Source organism: Gavia stellata, chromosome 1, assembly GCF_030936135.1.
Source record: "Gavia stellata isolate bGavSte3 chromosome 1, bGavSte3.hap2, whole genome shotgun sequence".
Classification (NCBI taxonomy): domain Eukaryota; kingdom Metazoa; phylum Chordata; class Aves; order Gaviiformes; family Gaviidae; genus Gavia; species Gavia stellata.
This window is the reverse complement of record NC_082594.1, coordinates 14466884-14489420: the sequence shown is the minus strand read 5'-3', so window position 1 is coordinate 14489420 and position 22537 is coordinate 14466884. Positions and strand designations below refer to the sequence as shown.

Sequence of the window (22537 nt, the reverse complement as noted above, 5' to 3'; positions counted from 1 at the left end):
CGTGTACACCATCCCATCAACTTCAAAAAGATTATGCAAATATTTTAAGATTAAATATTGTTTTAGGCTAGGGCCAAAGTTCTTAGCATCTTGCACCATTGAACTTAGTTGTATAAGTGGAATGTTCTTATAAACAGCAAAGTAAGTATCACTACAGCTAAAATTGAAGTAACTCATTTTTCAAATCTGAAATTAAACAAAAAGGTCTAATTTGACTCAAAGCTTCATTATTTCACCATTTTTATATGAAAAAATGCGTATCTTTCAGTTTAAAATCCTTTCTGATTCTCTTAACAAAAGAAAGGGCTATATTTGCAGAATTGTAAAGTAGGTATGTGCAAGTGGTTTGAACATTTATGTATGAAAGTGTGGCCCAGGGTTTTGATCCGAGTCCTACAGTCACTGAAGACCTTAGTCTTGAAATCTCGTTTTGTAAGAAAGATCTGACGATCTTTCCTTGTGAAATTTTCCCACCTTGCACAAATAAATGATAGAAGAGATGGGAAGCAGAGACTCCACATCTGAACTAAAAGCCAGATCCGTTCCTTCTGTAAGATAACACAATTTCCTCAGTCTTCATTTAGCTGAAACTGTTTGTGGACTGTGACACAAATTCATATTAACCTCAGGTTCACTGAATTGTATTCTTCAATTAATAAATGATTTATGAATAAAATGCAACCTGTCCTATATACAATGAACTTTTCCTGGCATATTGCAAGTGTATCTTTAGCATGTGTTCCCTAAAAACAGCAGCTTGAAATTATGCAGACAAAAATACAGAAGTTTTATAGTGCACATCACTATTGTAGCAGTAGCTATTCTCAGCCAACATAGTAACATTCTTGACATTGCTGTGATGGTTTCAGAGCAAAGCAATGCCCAACTTAGGCTGTATTACAGGATGATCAGTGACATTTTTAACAAATGAAAGTATGACTAGTTTAATTCTGATTTTTTTCCCACTTCAGCTTGTTCTCATCTTTCTTTCATAGTATTTAATACCGTTTAGCTTTGTATGGTTTAGAAGAAAATGTTGATATGGCAATGTGATCAAACGTTTTGTTGTATTGTATATTCTGGAATTAACATGAGAAATCAAGGTTTTTCTCATGTCTAGAGGGTTGTAATTAAATAAACTCTTTATAAAATAATATTAGGAAGTTATGTGGTAAACCCGACAAGATGTTGGGAGCATGATGGCAAGAAAGAAAACATGGATCATTAAGCTCATTTCTTAGGAGATGAACTCACTAACAGGCTGTCAGAAGTGTGCCATGAGGGAATGGGCAGTGCACAGGCTGTCTCCCCAGAAAACTATTGATTTATATGTCTGCATCATGTCTGACACCTTATTCTATACATCTGGACAGTCATGGTTGCTCATCAATTGGAAAATGACATTTAAATTTTATCTAATCAATACCTTTCTCTGTAGATTAAATGAGAACATAAATTTAATAAAAGAAAAAGGAAAATGATACAAAGAAGACAGTGACAATCAGATTAATAAAACTGCAGTGAGGAGTTCCATAAATGACAGGCGAGAAGTTATTTCCCTCTACCACTTCTCTATTTTTTTTAGCCCATACTGTAAATATCACAGAGATGGTAGGCTTGTGAAAGGTTGAATAATCCACAGATAGAGAAAAGCAAATTTTTTTTTGTGACCTAATGGAATACAGAGATTGTACATGTGGCAGAGGTAAGCACAAAATGCATCAATGCATGTGGATGTGGCATTGTGGGATGTAGCTTGATGGACATGGTGCTGTGTGGTGTTGGGTGGGTTGTGGCTTGTTATTGTTGTTGTGTGGCGTGGGTTTTGTGGGTTTTTTTTTGTGTGGGTTTTTTGGTGTGGGGTTTTTTTTTTCTGTTTTTTTTTTTTTTCTTTTTTTTTCAGGTTGGACTCGATGATCTTACAGGTCTTTTCCAACCGTACTGATTCTGTGATTCTGTGATTCTGTAACTGTTGTAGCCAAAGTTGTAGCGCACTGTTCCAAAGAGAGGCTGTGGAACCCAACACAAAAATATGCAGCTGTTGTGCAGTAAGGAAGGTAAATTTAGTCAATTTGGAATCTCTATATTTTTTTCAATTTCCCATCAGGTTCAAGTCACTTATTCTTTTTTAGCTCATGTACAGATGCTGAAAGTAGCCAGCCTTGAGAAATTAATATTAAAGTTTGATTTTTAAATGCTCCCTTCAGGCTACACAAATTTCTAACAGAAATGAGAGGAGATAAGAGACCAAACTAAAACCACCTAACAATGCATGTGTGCTTAGTGCATAAATTACTTCATAAAACTTTTACGCTTTGCTATTAAATTTCATAACCTCAAAACAGTTTTGATGTTATGCACTTTTTAAAATTACTAGTTGTTTAACAAAGTTGGGTTTCTGCTTGCAGCAACTATAAGTTTGCTATGCTTGCTTTATTTGGCTGATGCTCTTGCCTTCATATACACACATTTTTTCCTTAACGCAGTAAAGATTTAAGCTAGAATAACTATCTTTCCCTTTTCTATTTCCATTGACTGCAGAATCTTTAAACATGTGTTTGGGATTTGAATAACTCTTCCGTAGAGCTAGCCACACCCAGAACTACAAAATTCATTAACGTTAAGATGGGCTAAAAGAATTCAGTAATTATTCCTCTGATACTCTTACATTTTAATGAGCTGATTAGAATCCTGTTAAGAAAACAATATATTTTGTATATGAACTATTCCTTGTGATTGTGACGTATAAATGACGTTTGAAGCTGTAGCAAACGGATAGCTTTTTATCTTTTTAACAACCTACTATGACCAAAATTCTGAAATCTGACTTTAAACATATGATTTTATGATCAAGAATTCTGATTTGCTTGACATTTTGTCAGTGTTATCTTTGGGCTTTTTTGCCCAATTTTTCTGCATAAAATTCTGTTGAAGATAAAAGAAATTCCTGCCAACTATTTGCTTTATTTGAAAAATATATTTCTCCTTAATTTCTGTTACAGCATGGGGCTTTTTTATCTTTTTTTTTTTTGCTTACTTTCTTAAAGTATCATAAAACACCATGACCTTGGGCATGAGACATCATTGGAAATGCAAAGAAGGGAAAAAAAGATAACTTCTTGTACATTTAAATCTTCATAAATACTTGCTATGACGGTTTAAAATTTCGAGCAGACCTTTGACTGCACATAACCGGTCTTTCCACTTTGCTCCATAAAAACAACCAGTGATACAGGAGGCTATGTCAAATGTTTTATATCTCTAAACATACATAAAATAATGTTCATTTTATATCTCTTTCAAATCCAAAGACATAAGTATTTCAAAGTCTTATTTTAATTATACACACATATGCAAATGATATAATACATAAACATTTATATTTGTAATGCATCACCAGCGCTGAACTACATGATAATAACCGTAGCTACTGGGCTTTTGGCCATGCAATTGTGAGAAAACCAAGAGCCAATGCAATAAACATGCTCTCCTTTTTTCAAGTTTCATGATATTTTGCATAGGCACATTACAGGACACGCCCTTTCCTGTAAAACAGTGTCAAAGGTCTTGTTTAATGGTCCCTGCTGTTTCCTTTTGAGCTGTACGCCATTTCTCTGTTTAATTAGAAGAACAACTCTTCAAGTTGCAAAGACGTAACTTTTCCACAGCAGTAAAGAGCATTCACGCAAGTCCATGAACTTAATTTTTAAATGTTTTCTGTGAAAGTGGTAAATTTCTAAGCTTCTGGAATCCATGGTTTTCAGTGAAAAAAAAGAAACTGAATGCCATTATGTGTATCTCTATCTCATAATCAGAAATATCTTGGTTTATCCTTGGGATTATAAATTACCTTTCAAGTCATTAGGGCCCAGCAAAATTGCAGGGAACCAATTACATTAATTACTTTAAGGTTAGGACCTTTCCTTAGAAAAATCTTTTTCAATGTTTTACTTTCTGTCTTACTGAAAATAACTGGAGACATGCAAACCTGCTGTTAACAAGCAATACTATAAAATGTCCTACTTCCACTATACTGAAATTTTACCTTACAGTATTTCATCACAAACATGACATATTTAAAATTCCTACATGTATTTCAGGGTACTGTAAGCTAATCTTTGTCTAGTCCATCTCTACCTATCTATATAATGCTTTAGAGCTCAATGCTAATTACTGAATGAACACAGTCTAATCTAAAGACCATTTAATTATATACTACCTCACCCAAGGCTGTTATCAGGTAATTAATGAATTTAAATGCAAGAAAAAGAGTTGTTAATAGATTAAATGTTATATATTACTTGGATAAAATATCATAATATAGAATTTTTCCTAATTTATTTCAGAAAGTTTGTGATTACACTACAGAAGATTTTCCAGACATCACAGAATCAGAATCACAGAATCACAGAATGACTAAGGTTGGAAAAGACCTGTAAGATCATCAAGTCCAACCATCAGCCCAACACCACCATGCCCACTAAACCATGCCCCACAATGCCTCGTCCACATGTTCCTTGAACACCTCCAGGGATGGTGACTCCACCACCTCCCTGGGCAGCCTGTTCCAATACTTCACCACTCTCTCAGTAAAGAAATTTTTCCTAATATCCACCCTAAACCTCCCCTGGTGCAACTTGAGGCCATTTCCTCTTGTCCTGTCACTAGTCACTTGGGAGAAGAGACCAACACCCACCTCTCTGCAACCTCCTTTCAGGCAACTGTAGAGAGCGATGAGGTCTCCCCTCAGCCTCCTCTTCTCCAGGCTGAACAACCCCAGTTCCCTCAGCCACTCCTCATAAGACTTGTGCTCCAGACCCCTCACCAGCTTCGTCACCCTTCTCTGGACACGCTCCAGCACCTCAATGTCCTTCTTGTAGGGAGGGGCCCAAAACTGAACACAGGATTCGAGGTGCGGCCTCACCAGCGCCGAGTACAGGGGCACGATCACCTCCCTGCTCCTGCTGGCCACACTGTTTCTGATACAGGCCAGGATGCCCTTAGTCTTCTTGGCCCCCTGGGCACACTGCCAGCTCATGAAGTAAGAGGGCTCCAAAATATTATGTTTTAAATCATAAAACCATCCTTCATGCTGTCAAATAAAGATCTTCCCTTTAAACATCTGAAATGCATATTTCAGTTTCCTAAATTAAATTAAGAGTATTAGCAGTCTGGGAACTGGTGTAACCTTTTTATCACCCAAGATATCAGGATGAATGTATCTAATTCTTTGCTTCAAGAAAATTTATCTGAACTTTCTGGTCAAATTCAAGAAAGCGTCTCAGATATTTTAAAGCTGAAATCACAATGAAAATCTTGATTTTAAATTTACTTTGGATCTGACTTACTAAAACATTTCTGTGATATAAGCTTCTGATAGCTTGCTATGACTTTACAGTATGGTGACATCAGTTTATACTGTGAGTTGCTGCATGATGCAAATATTGTTTCAACAGGAACACACCAGCCATTTAAGATCAGGGATTTGAAGAAGCATTAAATCAAGAGCAGAAGAGAGAGTGTCATGCTAAAAAGAAGTTGAACAACAAATACACATTGAACTTGAAATTACTCTTGTGAAGAGGTTGCTCAGGAACTTCTAAAAGAACTTGAACCAGTTATGACTCTCGATCTTTTTTAAAAGATTTCTATGTGTTTATAACAGCCTCCTCTCTCTTGCAAATTCTACAGAATTATTTGCTACACCTTAGTTCATCCAGCTAGCATTCCTCCATTAACCTTGTCTGAGAAACTTTCATTACAACTGCCAAAGAAATACTTTAATGAACAAAAATCACATTCAAGCCATTGTATGATTCTGGCAAGTTCATCTTGAGGGCCCTCACAGGACACATGCAGGACAACCAAGGGATCAGGCCCAGCCACCATGGGTTCATGAAAGGCAGGTCCTGCTTGACCAACCTGATCTCCTTCTATGACCAGGTGACCTGCCTAGTGGATGGGGGAAAGGCTGTGGGTGTTGTCTACCTGGACTTTAGTAAAGCCTTTGACACTGTGTCCCATAGTATTCTCCTGAAGAAGCTGGCGGCTCGTGGCTTAGACAGGTGCACTCTTCGCTGGGTGAAAAACTGGCTGGACGGCCGAGCCCAGAGAGTTGTGGGTGAATGGAGTCAAATGCAGTTGGTGGCCGGTCACAAGTGGAGATCTCCAGGGCTCAGTTTTGGGGCCGGTCTTGCTCAATATATTTATCAATGAACTACATGAGGGGATTGAGTGCTTCCTCAGTAAGTTTGCAGACAACACCAAGTTGGGCGGGAGAGTTGATCTGCTCGAGGGTAGGAAGGCACTGCAGAGGGATCTGGACAGGCTGGATCGATGGGCCGAGGCCAATTGTATGAGGTTCAACAAGGCCAAGTGCCGGGTCCTGCACTTCAGTCACAACAATCCCATGCAACGCTACAGGCTTGGGGACGAGTGGCTGGAAAGCTGCCTGGCGGCAGAAAAAGACCTGGGGGTGTTGATTGACAGCCGGCTGAATATGAGGCAGCAGTGTGCCCAGGTGGCCAAGAAGGCCAACAGCATCCTGGCCTGTATCAGAAACAGTGTGGCCAGCAGGACCAGGGAGGAGATCGTGGCCCTGTACTCGGTGCTGATGAGGCTGCACCTCGAATCCTGTGTTCAGTTTTGGGCCCCTCCCTACAAGAAGGACATGGAGGTGCTGGAGCGTGTCCAGAGAAGGGCGACGAAGCTGGTGAGGGGTCTGGAGCACAAGTCTTATGAGGAGCGGCTGAGGGAACTGGGGTTGTTCAGTCTGGAGAAGAGGAGGCTGAGGGGAGACCTTATTGCTCTCTACAGTTGCCTGAAAGGAGGTTGCAGAGAGGTGGGTGTTGGCGTCTTCTCCCAAGTGATGAGTGACAGGACAAGAGGAAATGGCCTCAAGTTGCACCAGGGGAGGTTTAGGGTGGATATTAGGAAAAATTTCTTTACGGAGAGAGTGGTGAAGTATTGGAACAGGCTGCCCAGGGAGGTGGTGGAGTCACCATCCCTGGAGGTGTTCAAGGAACATGTGGACGTGGCATTGTGGGACATGGTTTAGTGGGCATGTTGTTATTTGGTTGGTGGTTGGACTTGATCTTACAAGTCTTTTCCAGCCTTAGTCATTCTGTGATTCTTTGAAAAACAGGTCTGCCAGCTCATAATAATTAAAAAAATCAATAAAAATCAACTCACAAACCCCAACTTCTTCTTTCTTATACTTTTTTTTTTTACTACCTTAGCTAAATTTGTTTTATTGGAGGACATAATATTTTAACTAGATTACATGGGGTCCTGAATGAACTGTGGATGTAGTTACTGAAACCCATAGGCTTTCTGTTGTTTGGGCTGCAGGTCTCAATTTCTCTGTAATTTTTTTTCAGCTGGAGGTCAAAAGACCACCTGTTAGCCCTGCTCCTGAAATGCGAACAGAAATCTGAAGTTCAGAGCCCTGGCACTATCTATATTTACCAGTTGTCAGGTTCTCTATCCAAGTGATTTGTTTTATGATAGTTTTCTCATCTAAAAAGCAAAATGTAACAGAATTTTCTCAGAGCTATGTTTAAGACTGATTTCCAATAATACTGTGGTAAGGCCCCTGTTACCAAATTTAGGGTTCTAAACGTACTGCCCTGGCATGAGGAAACTTTGACAAATGTCAGTATCGGTCCCAGTTCAGAAGTAAGTGGATAGTGTCATGGTCTTTCTAATGAACAGCTTGACAAGATCTGCAGCAGATAAGACTAAAGCTATAGATTTGAGAAACAGAAATTTACCAGGGAGGGGTGGATTGAAGGAGAATCCCACACTGTCTCTGCTGAGTTGTGCATGTCACCAGATGTGTTAGTAGACATGCAGGTAGGCAATGTGTCCTTAACCCCAATGTTTTCCAGTTGTGGCTATATGGACTTAGAGAATCATAGAATTGTTTAGGTTGGAAAAGGCCTTTAAGATCATCAAGTCCAGCCGTTAACCTAACCCTGACAAGTCCACCGCTAAACCAGGTCCCTAAGAGCTTCATCCACACATCTTTTAAATACCTCCAGTGATGGTGACTCAACCACCTCACTGGGCAGCCTGTTCCAATGTCTGACAACCCTTTCAGTGAAGAAATTTTTCCTAATATCCAGTCCAAACCTCCCCTGATGCAACTTGCAGCCATTTCCTCTTGTCCTGTCACTTGTCAGTTGGGAGAAGAGACCAGTATCCACCTTCCTACAACCTCCTTTCAGGTAGTTGTAGAGAGTGATAAGGTCTCCCCTCAGCCTCCTCTTCTCCAGGCTAAACAACCCCAGCTCTCTCAACTGCTCCTCATAAGTCTTCTGGTCCAAGATGAAGTTCTGCCTCATGTTTGATCATAATGTCCTATTTTCAGCAGGATCTGAGAAATTAGGATGGAGTTCTTCTTGCATCCCTGCCTCTTAAAAACCCCTCATGGTAGGATTTACCTAGCTAAAGCACTAAAATTGTGTTGATTGCCTTTGTGTAAGGTGCTGAAGGGAAGTCAGAGTTGGAGGTAGAATATTTGGAATTCTGGGTTTTTTTTTTCTGATAGTATACTTGAAAAAGAGCATGCTATAGAGAAACCATAGCATTTACTCAGGATCATGAATTGTTGATAGCTTCTAGAAAGTACATTGCAGTGATGTGGTGGTGCATTCCTTCTCCCTCCCCTTCCTGGGCCACTCTATGATCTCAAGAATTCCAGCTAGGCCTTGGCCTTTGTGCAATGAGTTGGGTGGTTAAGTGCCCCTTGACCATACCAGGAACTCTTGCATGGCTCATGTAGGGAGCTGCACTGACCATACCAAGCAGTCCGGCTACCTGGCCGAGGCAGGTAACAAGAGCAGGAATAATCAGTCAACCCCTGACAGTCTTGGAACATCCCTTACTGGATCATAACCCAAGTGGAACGGTACCATTGTTACTGGAATACCAGTAATTTATTGATGACTGCAGCCAATCATCTTGTGAACCTATAAACAGCAGTCCCAAGTGAGACTCTTTGAGCTCTCCTGGACTGCAGAGGGCTGCGACCAGCATCTCCCTCTGAGTGGGACAGCTCTCGGAGTTCGTGAACTCTCCAATTTGCAGAGTTTGGAGGGTTGCTGGTGAAAGCTGATGATGGGACCTGGGTTGAAACCCTTTCCTCCTCGAGCCTCAACCCTCACCTGTTGAGAGATGCTGAGACATTTGAAGTGAATATTTCATGGAACTTGAGGGGAATTTTTAATAGGTATACCTTTGTTCATATATATACATATGTATGTCTTTGAGTCTGTGTGCGTGAGTGTGTGAATCAATTTGAGTACCAGTTGTGATTGTGGTAAATTCTATTAACTCACTTTGAAAATGTTAAACTAATCAATGATTAAGTGCTGCTAAAATCTTGTGATCCACCTTAAATTGTAAATGAACCTTAGATTGCTGCTAAATACATACAATCCTTCAGTTATAAACCATTGAACAAGTCTGGGACTAGGAGTGGACCTAGCTGGTCTTCTCTGAACCTCGTGACTCTACGGGAGGATTTCTTTGTTCTTTGTACTCTTTCCTTTAGGCATGAACCGTTGACCAAGTCTGAGACTTAAGTCTTGATTCAGCTGCACCTAGACTCCTCTCTGAGAAGGGGTTTAGAACGCAAGGGGGTCCATTCTGAACCACGTGACTCAACAGGAGGGTCCTCTTTACCATTTTGTTTCTCTGGTCTCTCTGTATAAATCATTCTCATTCAATTCCAATTCAATTTTCCTTTGTGTGTTTTAGTAAGTAATAGAGCAAACCTTGCCATCAAATTCTGTTAAGTCACATTTTTATAAACTTCTATAAAAATCACTTTTGAAAATACCCTTGACAGTGATTCTTTAAGTGGCCTAAACAACTAATTCGTGACAAGTCAATGATTTCAAAAGCCATGATATTTTCAGTTTCCATTAGCAACTACAAAAAAAACCCCTCAGACTGATAATGTATGAATGTACCATGATATGTATACGTAAACATGGACATAACCCATGTATATTTATATACATATACACATACAAAACTATGCTCACATACACGTAGTTATAGGTGCAGACTATCCTACAGATATATAGGCAGTTTATCCCACTCTGTTCCTAAGTTTACGGTTCTTTGTCTCCTGCTCAGATAGTGTGGCAAAATGATATATGTTTCAGTAAACTAGCAATGATTGAAATTTATTGTTGTGGAATATTCAAGTATGTCATTAAAGGATAGCATTTGGGATCATGTACTAGAATCACTTTCCCTATTAGTTGGTTATATTTTAGAAATAAAAAGTCCACAGAAAACCACTCTTTCCCACTAAGCATTTTATTGCTAATTTTGAGGTCCTAGCCCAACAAAGTCAGTGGACAGTGTAACTTTTGTGTAGTGTATTCAAATTAAAATGTAGAGTCTTATCAAGCAATGTAAAGATCTGATTTATTCATGTTAAAAAAATTGTTACTCACATGCAAACTGAAGAACAGCCTCTCTGCTTAAAATACTGCCAATCATGTTGGTGGTTAAACACTGATACTGTCCAGAATCCTTCATTTCACTGGGGTTGTTGATGATCAAACTTCCTTCTATTAAACTGAAGCGATAATCACTTTCAATGTCGATTTCAGTTCCATTTCGAAGCCATCTTAGGAAAAAACAAAGAAACTACTTGAGCATTTTATGGCCAAAGGAAGGCATCAAGCTTAGTATACAAAACTTGACAACCCTGGCTGATACAAGGAAGACAGCTGCTCAAAGATACCCTGTGCAAGAACCCATTATTTTGGCAAAGCTTTGATGGAGATACTCCACAATGTGTGCCTGACAAAAGCTAAGTTTTTCTGAAAAAAACACAAGTAAAAAAAGTTCTTCGACCTCTGAAGAGAAAGCATATTTTTTGTTTTGCCTATGCTGAATCAAATTAGTAATCGCCTTTTTTTTTCTTTTTTTTTCCTCCAAAGAACTATTGTCCTCAAAGGCTTCAGACTTGAAACCTGTATCGCAGATGCATCCTCTATGTCAAAAACAGGACTTTTACTGTGCTTATGATAATCAAAGTTTCAATTCATGTTCTATCATTAAAGCCATAGACTTAGATAAACTTAGAGTTAGCAGAGCTGAGTCTGCACTGCATGAAGACAAGGAACCTTTCTTTTCCATTCTTTCAGCATTTGATCTTCTGGGCTCAGGAAATAGAGAAGCCTGATTTAAATACAGAAAGCAGAAGAGCAAGACCTGTTAAGTGCAGGGAGGTAGATTGGTGTACGTAGGCTGTTGTGAAACAAAGGATGTTGGCAATGAACAAAGGCAAAATAGTATCAGCTGGGCCAGGACGCATGAAATTCGGAGAAGGCTGGTCCAGGAGAGACTTGAATCAGCTGGTGGCCAGTCAAGGGTAATGCCTGGCAGCTACCAGGGAAATGCTAAGTTTGGGAAGTGGTTGGGAGTGAAATGAGAAGCCTGAACAGTAAAGACAGGGTTGGGAGTAAAGATAAGGTGGAAAAAGCCAGGCTGTAGGAAATATATTAGAAAGTATCACACTGGAGCCAAAGCACTGAATAATTCCTGAATGAACACTTCTTTTTCTGAGGTTTCAGAAGTAACGTAAAAGTCATAATTTTTCTGCTGTGTGAGTGGGTTTTGGGGTTCGGGGTTTTTTTTCCCTGGATATTCTCTGACAAAAAGCCTCACCCCTCTCATTTATCTCCGAAGACTGAAATAACAAACCCTGGAGTAGTCCACTGGCTGCAAGGGAAAAGATTTTGTGTGGTAGATTAATAGACTCCGGCACAGAGGAAGAACCTCTGGGGGGCTGCAATATCTCAATTAAAGAATAATAATCCACATAAGAAGACTTTTTAGATTTGATTTTGTGTCAAAAGGTATAGAACATGAAATTGTTAAAAGAATGCAAAGAAGAGATAAGCAGTGTAAACAGGTATGGCACAGCTATTATGATGCACAGATACTTCCTTCATTGCTAGTTCAGTCATTCTGCAGCTTCAAAGTTGCCTCAGGAAACTGCCAAGCACTTCCAAGCTTTGCCAGAATTCAGCAAAGACTGGAAGAACTTGGCAACATCTAGACTTCAGAAGCAACTTTAATGAAGCAAAATGACTACTAGTTCACCCTACCTTGTTAACACTCATGGTGAATGAGGTACAGACAGCAGAATTCAGCTGAAGTAGCTCCGAATTTTTCTTAAGCCAAAGGTCAGAATTGCCAGAATTAAGATGAACTGTGAAAATATTATTTGCCCCTTTTTTTCATGATTGGATTTTGAATCTCAGAGGACCCCTGCTTCATTTAATGTAAGAAATTAAACACTGTTGACAATATCTTTACATTGCATAGGATATTAGGGAAATGTCTGTAAGACTGACTACATTTTTAAAGAGACTTATACATACCAGAGCTAAACCGAAGAGGAACTTTTCATCTTGAAAAATTTATTAATGAATTAAGATTTTTAATGAAATCGTAATGAAAGTTAACTTTTACATATATATATTCATATATGTACATGTATGAAATAAAAATGCAAAATTAATTGATCCAGAAATGATGGGAGATTTATATAAGGAAAAAGTCAAAATTACGTGTTTCAGCATTTCCAAATGGGAACTGACACAAAATTTGGTTTGCGTTAATTAGCTTTCTTCACTTCACTAGTTTAATCTTCAGTTAAATTCAATGCAAAAATATGTTTTTGTAACGCTACCCCAAAACTTTGGATCTTGATGGCTGCCTGCCTATATATCTTGGGGTCCATCCTGAATGATTGTATTCCCCTCATATAATCCAAACACATTAGAGAAAAAGCAACACTGAATTGTGTGACATGCTTTCTTCTAGGTACCCCGACAGATCTGGGAGGACAGATACACAAATATAATACTTAAAAGGTAATGAGCTGATAGGGAAAATCAGCTGTATTTTTTCTTGAAAACATGTGACAGATAATATTTCAAAATATTCTAATTTGGCTTAAGCAGACAGAAAGTAATTTTTAAAAAAAATTTGCAACTGCCTTTTCTATCAGCAAATGATACTGACAAAAGGATTGTAACCAGCTTGTATGTGTCCTAAGTAAAATAGGAAAAGCAGTGTTTAACAAGCAGTGAAAGCAGTGTAGTGAAGCAGCATCTCAGGGAATTGTGCACCTGCCTTTAACTCAGTAACACTGTGACCTGTGAGATCCCATAGAAAGCTTGTGAATGACTGTATTCCTCATCAAAGGTGTCTCAGTTATGTTCTTCATTGTACTTGTCCTGACTTGTGACACTAAAGTATGATTTGCAGAAATACTGGGCAAATGGAATCAGTTTACCTCAGGGGGTTATTCCCTAAATCAATGCATCTAGATACTTTAATGGCCGGAACTCAAGAAATTAAAAATTTTTTTTCAGGGTAGAGCTTGAAGAAAGGGAAAAAAGCTATTTTCAAGGAAGAAGAAAATCTGAAATGCTGTGACCATTGTCCATTCTGTTAAAAAGAAGTAACGTCCTAGCAAAAGAAAGAATTTGTAAACAGGTTATGAACACGGTGTCATAAGTTATACAGACTAAGGAAATGAACTAAACTGGCAGAGGCAACTTAATTTTGGAATTTTTTAGTGCTTTAAATGTTCTTTAACTGTAGCTCTAAAAAAAAATAAAAATTGTACTGTGCTTTGGTTTTAGTTGAAAATAATTCTTAGTAGCATGGGCCTCACAGCCCATGTAAATAAAAAGATCTCTATTGTCCAGTGCTTGTAGATAATAAGACAGGGTCTTTGGTGATATGGAAATATCCCTTCTCCTCTCTATTTCATGTGCCAAAGGCTGAGCAGTGAAATACAACAAACCTTTGTCTATCTATAGCCTTTTTTGAGGCTAAATTCCCTTTGCACCTGCCCTAGAGAACAGTATACCCCTCACAAAGTGATTTTCCGTTCCCCTGAATGGTACTGTGTATTGCATATGCTGTAAAGACAAGTGGAAACAACAGAAGGAGAAGTTACACTGTGCTGTTAGAATTAGGTCTTTCAGGTCAAAGGTTTCCTTGCATGAACAGCAGTCAGGAAATTTTGTTTATGAGGCTGCTGACACCAATTAATCTCTGGAGAACTGAAGGAATGGATACCACAAAATTATAAAACCCCCCAGGTTGGAAGGGACCTAAGAAGATCATTTGGTCCAACCTTTCATGGGCAAGGAAGCTTAGGTGAGATTATCTAGCACGTTATTCAATTGCATCTTGAAAATTTCCAGTGATGGAGACTCTGCCACATCCCTGAGGAGGTTGTTCCAGCGAATGGTTGTTCTCACCGTAAAAAATTTCTTTCTTATACTGAGATGCAGCCTCTCTTGTATGAAACCCCTCTTGTATCTCTTGCCCCTTGCCTTCTTCATGTGACTTCCTGTGAAGAGAGAACCTCTGTCCTTTTTGTAGACACCCTTTAAGATATGCTGAAAGTCTGTATTTGTTGATTGCATTCCACTGGGAAAATGCAAAAAACAGTAGGACCAAGAAAGAAAGGAGATGACATAGGTTCTCCAAAGAGAAAATCTCCACAAGAATAATGAGGTTGTCTGGGAGGGTTGAACATAGGGTTCCCCTGTTTTGGTGGGAATTTGTGCCTTTTCCCCATGGTCACACGCTATTTTTAATGGACTAATAGCACTTTAATAGAATGAGGAACTAATATACTTTTTTTCTATCAAATAAGTCTAAGGAGAATTCATCCACAATGCTAAAGAATCCACAAGTGAAATAAGTGTAATAGGGAAAAAATAAAATGCAGAATTGATGACTATCACCTATGATGACAAAAACACCATGATGAGAGTCCTTATGTTCCCTTTGTAAGTGAAGAATGACTCTACGAGAAAAGATAAAGTGTATGGAAAAAATAATCAACCATATGTTTCCCCAGCCCTCCTACATCACTTGTAATTTGTATAATATATGAGCGGAGTCAGATATAGCAAATGAATAAGGTGACTGCAACAGACTGTTCCCACCTGTAAGTAGGCACCATTAATAAACTGAACTCTCAGATTCAAAGGTGTGTCATAACAGATCTGTATAGTAGATAACTGGGGCATAGTAGTCTGTATGGGAAAACAGGCAACAGACAATGGTTGCAAAGGAATAAAATGGTGGATTTGTGAGTGAAAAGACGCCAGATTTGGCTCAGCCATGGTATCCTGCATTGCATAGTCATGTCATTTAATGCATCTGTTCTTTACTGCTTTCCCTATAAAATGGGATAGTATTTCATAGCTTTATAGATGTTTCGAAAAAAAGACCAATTAAATGTTTTGATCTTGTCAGCTGTTATAGACGCAGGCCAAAAATCTGGACAAAAAGAGTCCCTCCACATGGATAGATACAATGCACAGAGAACATAGTTTGAAACTTCACATATTACTTTGCCTTTGTTCACTACCACTTATCCTTCTTGCTTATTCAGAATCAGGAAAAGCATTCAATCAGGAAAGCCATTTGTGTCACGGAGCTGTTTCTGTTATGCTGTTCTCCAAAGCACACTGACTTTCAGAGTGGGATTGCAGTGGCTAATATTCTGAAAATTAAAAAAAAAGATTCTGAAACAGGTACCTGTATGTGGGAGTAGGATTTCCATGAGCTTGACAATTCAGAGATACTTTCTTCTCCTCAGAATCAGTTGGAAAAATCACACCATCTGGCTCTTGTACAAACACTGGCCCATAATCAACACTTTCTGTGGAAATAGAAGTGCTATAGTTTAGGAAGTCTGAATAAATGTAACAGTATTATAGCTTTCATACAGTGAGATTAAAATATGTAAAATTATGTTTGTTTTCCAGAGGTTCATATCAAATTACTTCGGATGTTTTTTTCAAATTAAAAAGCAATAGGTAAAAGAAAAAAAAAGTAAGGAAGAAATATAACTAAGTTAACACTAAAATACATACTAGGATTTATGTGTTCATCATGCTTTAAGATGACTTTCTCATCAGACATATTTTGATCTGCAGCCTAATGAGCAGCTTGAAAGAATTAAGTCAGCAAGAGGAGTTAACTCTGCTTATAGAAAGCAAAGTAAACAGAAATCTTCCTGCTGCTTGCATCAGCTTACCTCACAAAAAGCTAGGACAGTTTTCCCCTGTATGTCAAGGAGTTGCTAAGAAAAATCACTTGCAAAATTAATGACAGCAACTGGTGGCTACTATAAATAATATATACCAAAATCTGACATTTCATTTTCCCCCCCTGTCTTCTCTAATTTTAGCATGTATCTATATCTCCATATGAATTTACATTTCTGAACAAGAAAAGCTGGATAAACCCATAGAATACATCTATGACTCCAATTCATTCATATCATGAAGAGCGAAGTGTTACCTTCAGAAAAGTAAAAGTTTGCAAGTATAGCATTCCTGATCATGTAGATCTGAATAACTAAATTGCTCACTGTGCACTAGAAGACTGTGGAATTTTAATCAACTTAGACTTGCTTCAAACTCTTGTATGATTTAGTCTCATAATGCTCTTCAAGATAGTTACTTTGTCCTGCTACTTGCAATGAAACATATGGGAGCAGGGTTTTCTCTGTCAGTTTTATGGTTTCATATGTTCACGTCATAAAAGTCATCCAGCTGGTAATGAGGGCAGTATGACACATTAAGCGGTTTATAACCTCCTGATATATTTGTCCTATCAATACCAGCTTGAAGTAAGAAAGGTGCACCTGAACGCTTTGGTCATTGACATCAAAATTATTTACTGCATTGTTCTATCAAGTCCACGCAACTTCAACAGCATGTTATGGGTTCAGAGTTTTGGGAACAGTGACCTTTTTTCATACTGCTGATAGTTTCAGAAAGTTTGGGCGGACAGGAAAATGTGCATGGGACTACAAGTCTTGGTACAGAGAAGAAAGTTTTGGAGTCTGAAAAAGGATGAGAAACATTGGAGACATAGGTCATAGCATGCTAGTTGTGAGATGCAAATTTCCATGTCCTTAAATTCTGTGACATTTGGGGTTTCTCAACTCTATTATTATCATACAGTGAAAAGACCACATCAAAACCCATTATGCTATTCAACCTTCCTTTTTAGTGACTATAAACTTATTACACACTTATTTTTTTGTCTTTTTACACTTCTACCCAAATGCAGATTTTGAAAATACCTTTATTTTCAGGTATTTTCAGGTATGCATGCTTCTACTGAAATAGATTCAAATAATTAGCGTGTCAGTTTGTAAAGACAACAAATAAGAGCAGCAGCAATTAGTAGTTTTGGTTTTGCATCATTTTCAAGTCTATTAACCCTTTTTGTAGGACTATGTAAAGAATTGCTGTTCTGCATATTTACATTACTTCCATGTTTAAGTACGTTACTTCAGTAAGGTGTATTGGCAGAAATATATTTTCTGGGCCAGATATCTGCATTATTTAAAAACACCCAACCACAATAAGTGATTTCTGATATGTGCTTATATTATTGAAGTTAAAATAACTGCAGTACTAAGTTTTGAGGACTACAGCTGAGGCTGCCACAGGGGCAATGGAATCAGATGGCAAAACTTATTTTAAGAAAGGAAAATGTGAGTAGAAAAATATTGTATGGATTGTTTTTTATAATTTGGTTACCTGCTCCTTACGTTGCACAAGAGAAAATACTAGTGAAGGTAGGTGTAAATAATCAGAGCTCTCATTAAGCTAGAGTCCAGCAAAGCCAAGAATTAATTAATGAATGCAAAACTAAATCATGGGTTTAGATTTAGGTGTTATTCCATGCAGATTAGTAGGTGTATGGATAGGGAGTATATTCACGAAGGTAAATTATTTTATCTTCTCCCTAGGAGTGACTCTGTAGATAAAATACAATGTCACAGTCTAGCATTGCTGGAAAGAAAAGAAAAAGATGCAATGCTAGGTAGGTGCTGGTGTCACTAGGAGTACAGGTGTTCTTTCTACCTGTACTATTTGCAACAGCAATACTGAAATACTGTGTTGCACTTTCCTTTTGGAAAAGTAACCTGAGCTCTTTAGATGGAGGCTTGCATTCTTAATGGTAGTGGCCAAATGGATACTTGTGCTATGTGGAATGAGAAGAACGGGTTTTACTTCTGGCTGTAGTGAAGACAAAGGTAACAGTGAAAGTTCAGTGCATGCAAGTCATGCTCCTAAAAGGTGAAAAGATGTAGTTAGCTGCTTATCTGCATTTCAGATGGAGTGTGGAGTACTGGGAGAGATTATTTGGAGACTCAGAAGCAACATAATAATGAATGAGAATGTTCATCAGTTTGTAGCGAAACTGACTGAATGAATTCTTAGTTAGATCATCTGGACTGCAACAGGATAATTGAAGAAAAAGGTCTGTTCTGAAGAGACCAAAGCACTTGCTGAAAAGACAAGACTATATGTTTATAATTTATTAGGCTTACTAAAGGGGTGATTAAATAAAATGCAATGGGGTGTGATATATGATATGCAAGAAATCATAACAGATCACCTAATGATACTATCTTCATTTAAACTCCAGTGACAGACTTGAAACTGAAAATCTTAAGTGTTCGTAGAATCATAGAATTATAGAATACCAGGTTGGAAGGGACCTCAAGCATCAGCTGGTTCAGTCTTTCTTGGCAAAAGCACAGTCTAGACAAGATGGCCCAGCACCCTGGCTGAATCTTAAATGTGTCCAATGTTGGGGAATCCACCACTTCCCTGAGGAGATTGTTCCAAGTGTTCTACCCCTCCTCTCTTTGTTTCAAAAGCAATGAAGGAAACACACTGCAGATGCAAATATTTAATTTAAATATTTTAAGAAATATTTTAAAACTGTTTTTTCAAATTAAAACGCAGACTGGCTTATAATTAAAGGGAAAACTTCTGATTTTCTTATATATAATGCTAATAAAAACTCAGATAAAATGAAGTCTTGTAAAGGCTTCAGTAGTTGTATCAATAATGGGCACATAGTTTAGCTAGCACTTAACATCCCGTTAAAGGTTATGGAAAGTCCTGGACTCTTCCTGGAACACCACTGGAGGCTTACTGTATTCTTTTTTCTATGCAGGGAGTTCAAAGCTACATTGAAACTGTGGGACTTGAGAACATTTCCCAGAAGCCAGGGCACACTCTGCTAATGTTACTGTTTCATGTGGGATGGGACTCAGGGAGGCAGACCTCATTTCCCTTCCCCTGATACAGACAATGGAGGTAAAGGCAGGTTGCGAGGCACGCAGAGAGTCATAGTGTGAGGCTGCAGATCTGTGAGACTAGTCAGTCATGGAGCCAGGACTGAGGAGTGAATTGGACCAAATGGTGACTCCACAGCCTGAAATCTCTGAAATTGAGCAATGTGAATAGTCACACTAAATTTATATAATTAATCCATTTTCCTAGAACAAATTAAAAAAACAAATGTGTATGTGTATGGCACTCATAATACAGAGATTTCTAACGTTGCAGGATAAAAGTCTGCACTTTCAGGAAATGTTTAATAGAATTTTGGCTGTCTTTTACTATCTTACTGACTTATCAGCTGTTATTTTAAGTAACAATTACTTATTAGCAGTTCTCAACATTTTCATATCAAAGAAGACACTTAAGGAACCATAATCTTAATTTATAATTTAAAACATTCAGTTCCGTCGTAAATGAGTTGTTGATATTCAGCATTCAGATAAACGGCTTCAAATTTCTCCTGGAAATTCTGTAATCACCATACTGCTTCACAATTTTTAAGTTGTCAAAACTGTTTAATTTTGATTCTTGAATAACACCATGTCTTATTCACCCTTTATACTGCCGGTATTGTTTCTGAGGCAGACATGCCCCCTGAGAGAATAATGTGCAGACTAAAACCTGAAGTGCTTGGAGAAAACATGTATCTAATGATCAGTATGAGATTTAATCAGCCTTCTCAGGAATAACGGAATCTCATCTATCACCGCTTTTAGGGACTGGAGATTTTAAGTAGGTGGAAGTGAAGTTCAGCGGTTGGAAAGTAGATATAGGTTAAAAGTTCACTTTTCAATAACTTTGGTGTCATTGGTGCATTACTTAATTCAGGAATTCCAAGCTGTATCTACGTTAATAACAGCAGCAAATGCTTAGGAGGGCTTGACGTCATTCTGCTTGAGAATTCCTGGTCTGAAATGGGTGATCACATGAATTTCACCTGATTACAACTAGTGAATTTTAGGAGTATTTCTCTTTTAGGAGTATTGCATCACTTGTTAAACATGTATTTAGTCACCATCAAAAACCTAGATACAATTTCTTCAGTGTACAGCATGACTGCACATTGATTAATATTTACAGAGATTGTTCATGTGTCCTTTTACAAACTGGACTGGAGGACTGTTCAATTATGCTCAAGAAATCCAACACCAAGATTAATAAACTCTTGTTATTGGTCCCAGGTCTAATCAACTGCATCAGTCTGCTCTTTCTGATGAGAGTCTTCCTTGAAAAATTAATCTCTGGGTCTTACCACAGTTTGATCATGAACAATTGTAGCAGTATGTTCTCTGAGACCTTACGCTAGTCTCACGAGTAACCAAGGTGAGGGTTAGATTTTTAGATGACAGTAGACATGGATGATTGCCGAGAAAAAAGAGGAAAAAAGGGCCTGATTATAAAATCCACCTGAGCAGCTTTACTCATATGAACTATTCTATGTAAGCAAACAGGCTTATATGTGTTCAAATTTTTACGGGATTAGAAACACTAACCGTTTGAGAACCATATAGCAAAAGAGTTCATAAGCTAAAATGACCACCACTCCCCCCCTTTATCTACAGTACGTACACTCCAAAGCGTGTTACTGCAGCACATTACATGCTGGGGCAGGTTAACCTTGTCCGGCTGCCAGGCACCCACCAGCCGCTCACTCACTCCCCCAGGGGAGCAAATAGGATGAAAAAGCTCCTGGGTCGAGATAAAGACAGGGAGATCCCTTACAAGTTACTGCCATGGGCAAAACAGGCTCAACTTGGGAAAACTTATTTCCAGTTAAAATAGACTTGGGTAGCAAGAAACAAAGACAAAAACCTTCACCGCCTTTTTCCAGCCTCAACTTCCCTCCTCCACCCCCAACTCCTCCTGGCCATAGAGCTGCCGTGTATGACACAGGATCTAGGGGAGGTCTCTGAAGTGGCCTCTTGGGATGAGGCCAGACACCCCAGGGTGTCTGAAGTGCTCTGGACACCCAACTTCAAGCACATGGATTAGTTTGTACAGGGAGTTCAGTCCCTAACAAATACCCAGTGCCATTTGGGAGGTCATGGGGTGCCTGAGACCCCCAGGCAGAGCAGACCAGCACGGTGCCATGTTCACACCAGCCCTGCCCTGTCCCAGTGTAGCGGCTACAGGCAGGTGAGGTTCCTCACAGCACCTGAAGTGACACTGCGGAGCCTGTTTCCAGACACCTGAACCCTGCTCTGTGCAGCCAGGTGTGAGCTAACTGTCCATGGCCGGAGCCAGTGGACTTCAAGGCATTAAAACCAGAATTAAAATAAGCATTTAGTGCAATGTGAGATGCCCTCGTGTATCCCTCCTGGCTGATGTAGTGAGACACAAATTTTTTCCAGGTCCCATGTCCTATCTGCCAGTTTCATGTATATCCATAAGATATTAGGCTGTAAGACAGGCCAAGAGGCACTATGGTCAGTGTGTTAAACACCTGAATTGCTCCCTGGTGTTTAGACACCATGTTTATGTGTGTGCACCCTCATGCTGAGCTCCACCTGCCTCTGCCCTGGCCCTGACAGCAAGGAGGAGGCCCAGGGGAGGTGGGACAGGACAGGATGGTGAGAGGCTGTGAGGTGACCGCAGCCCCAAGTGAGAGGCTGCCCCCACACAGACAGGAGTGACAGCGGGCTCTCCATGTTGGCTGTTGTCCCCATGGGCCTGAGTTGTGGGGTTTGTCCATCCCACTGCATTTGAACAAGGCTGAAGAGCGACTGCCCTTTTTCCCCAGGCAGCTGAGGTCTGGGCCTTCCATCAGCCCTGGCTCCCCCCGGTGATGTGGTGGCCATGTCACAGAGGGCAGAACGTTGGTGGTGGCTGTGTCACAGCTGCCAGGACGGGTATAGAAAGGGCTGTGCGGTGAGCTGGCCCAGATAGGAGGCAAGCAGGCGGGTGAGCGAGGGCTGAGGCGAGAGGGCAGGGAGGGGAGGGCAGGGCTGCTGGGCCAGGGCAGGGAGGCAGGGGCTGCCCGGGGTACGACAGATGGTGGCTGCTCCTCCTTCGCCTTCCAGAGCCAGAGGCTCACACAAGGATAGCACCAGACCATGGTGCACTCCTGTCCTCAGCCACACAGCCAGAGATATTCGCTACCTTCTACAGGGAGACTGACACAAGGTTAAGGAGTTAAGAGTCTGGCAGAGCCCTGGGCAGGGGTTGCCCAGGGTGAGCCAGAGTGGCTGCCCCTTTGCTTGTTATCCTGCCTTTTGCAGCTGCAGGCCCAGACAGGGACAGGACCAGACCATGGCACACTCCCATCCTTAGTACACAGCCAGAGATTTGCTGTTTTCTAAAAGGACGCT

General features: G+C 39.6%; 1 protein-coding gene across 1 annotated transcript in view; it reads right to left on the bottom strand.

Moving 5' to 3' along the window:
* Positions 1-22537, bottom strand: part of CNTN5 (contactin 5) — a 295846-nt gene that overhangs the window by 249535 nt on the left and 23774 nt on the right. Inside the window, exons 3-4 of the mRNA XM_059824823.1 lie at positions 15607-15730; positions 10473-10648 (exon numbers count right to left, since the gene is read on the bottom strand). Of these exons, the coding sequence (XP_059680806.1) occupies positions 10473-10648; positions 15607-15730 (300 nt within the window). The remainder of the gene's footprint in view (positions 1-10472; positions 10649-15606; positions 15731-22537) is intronic.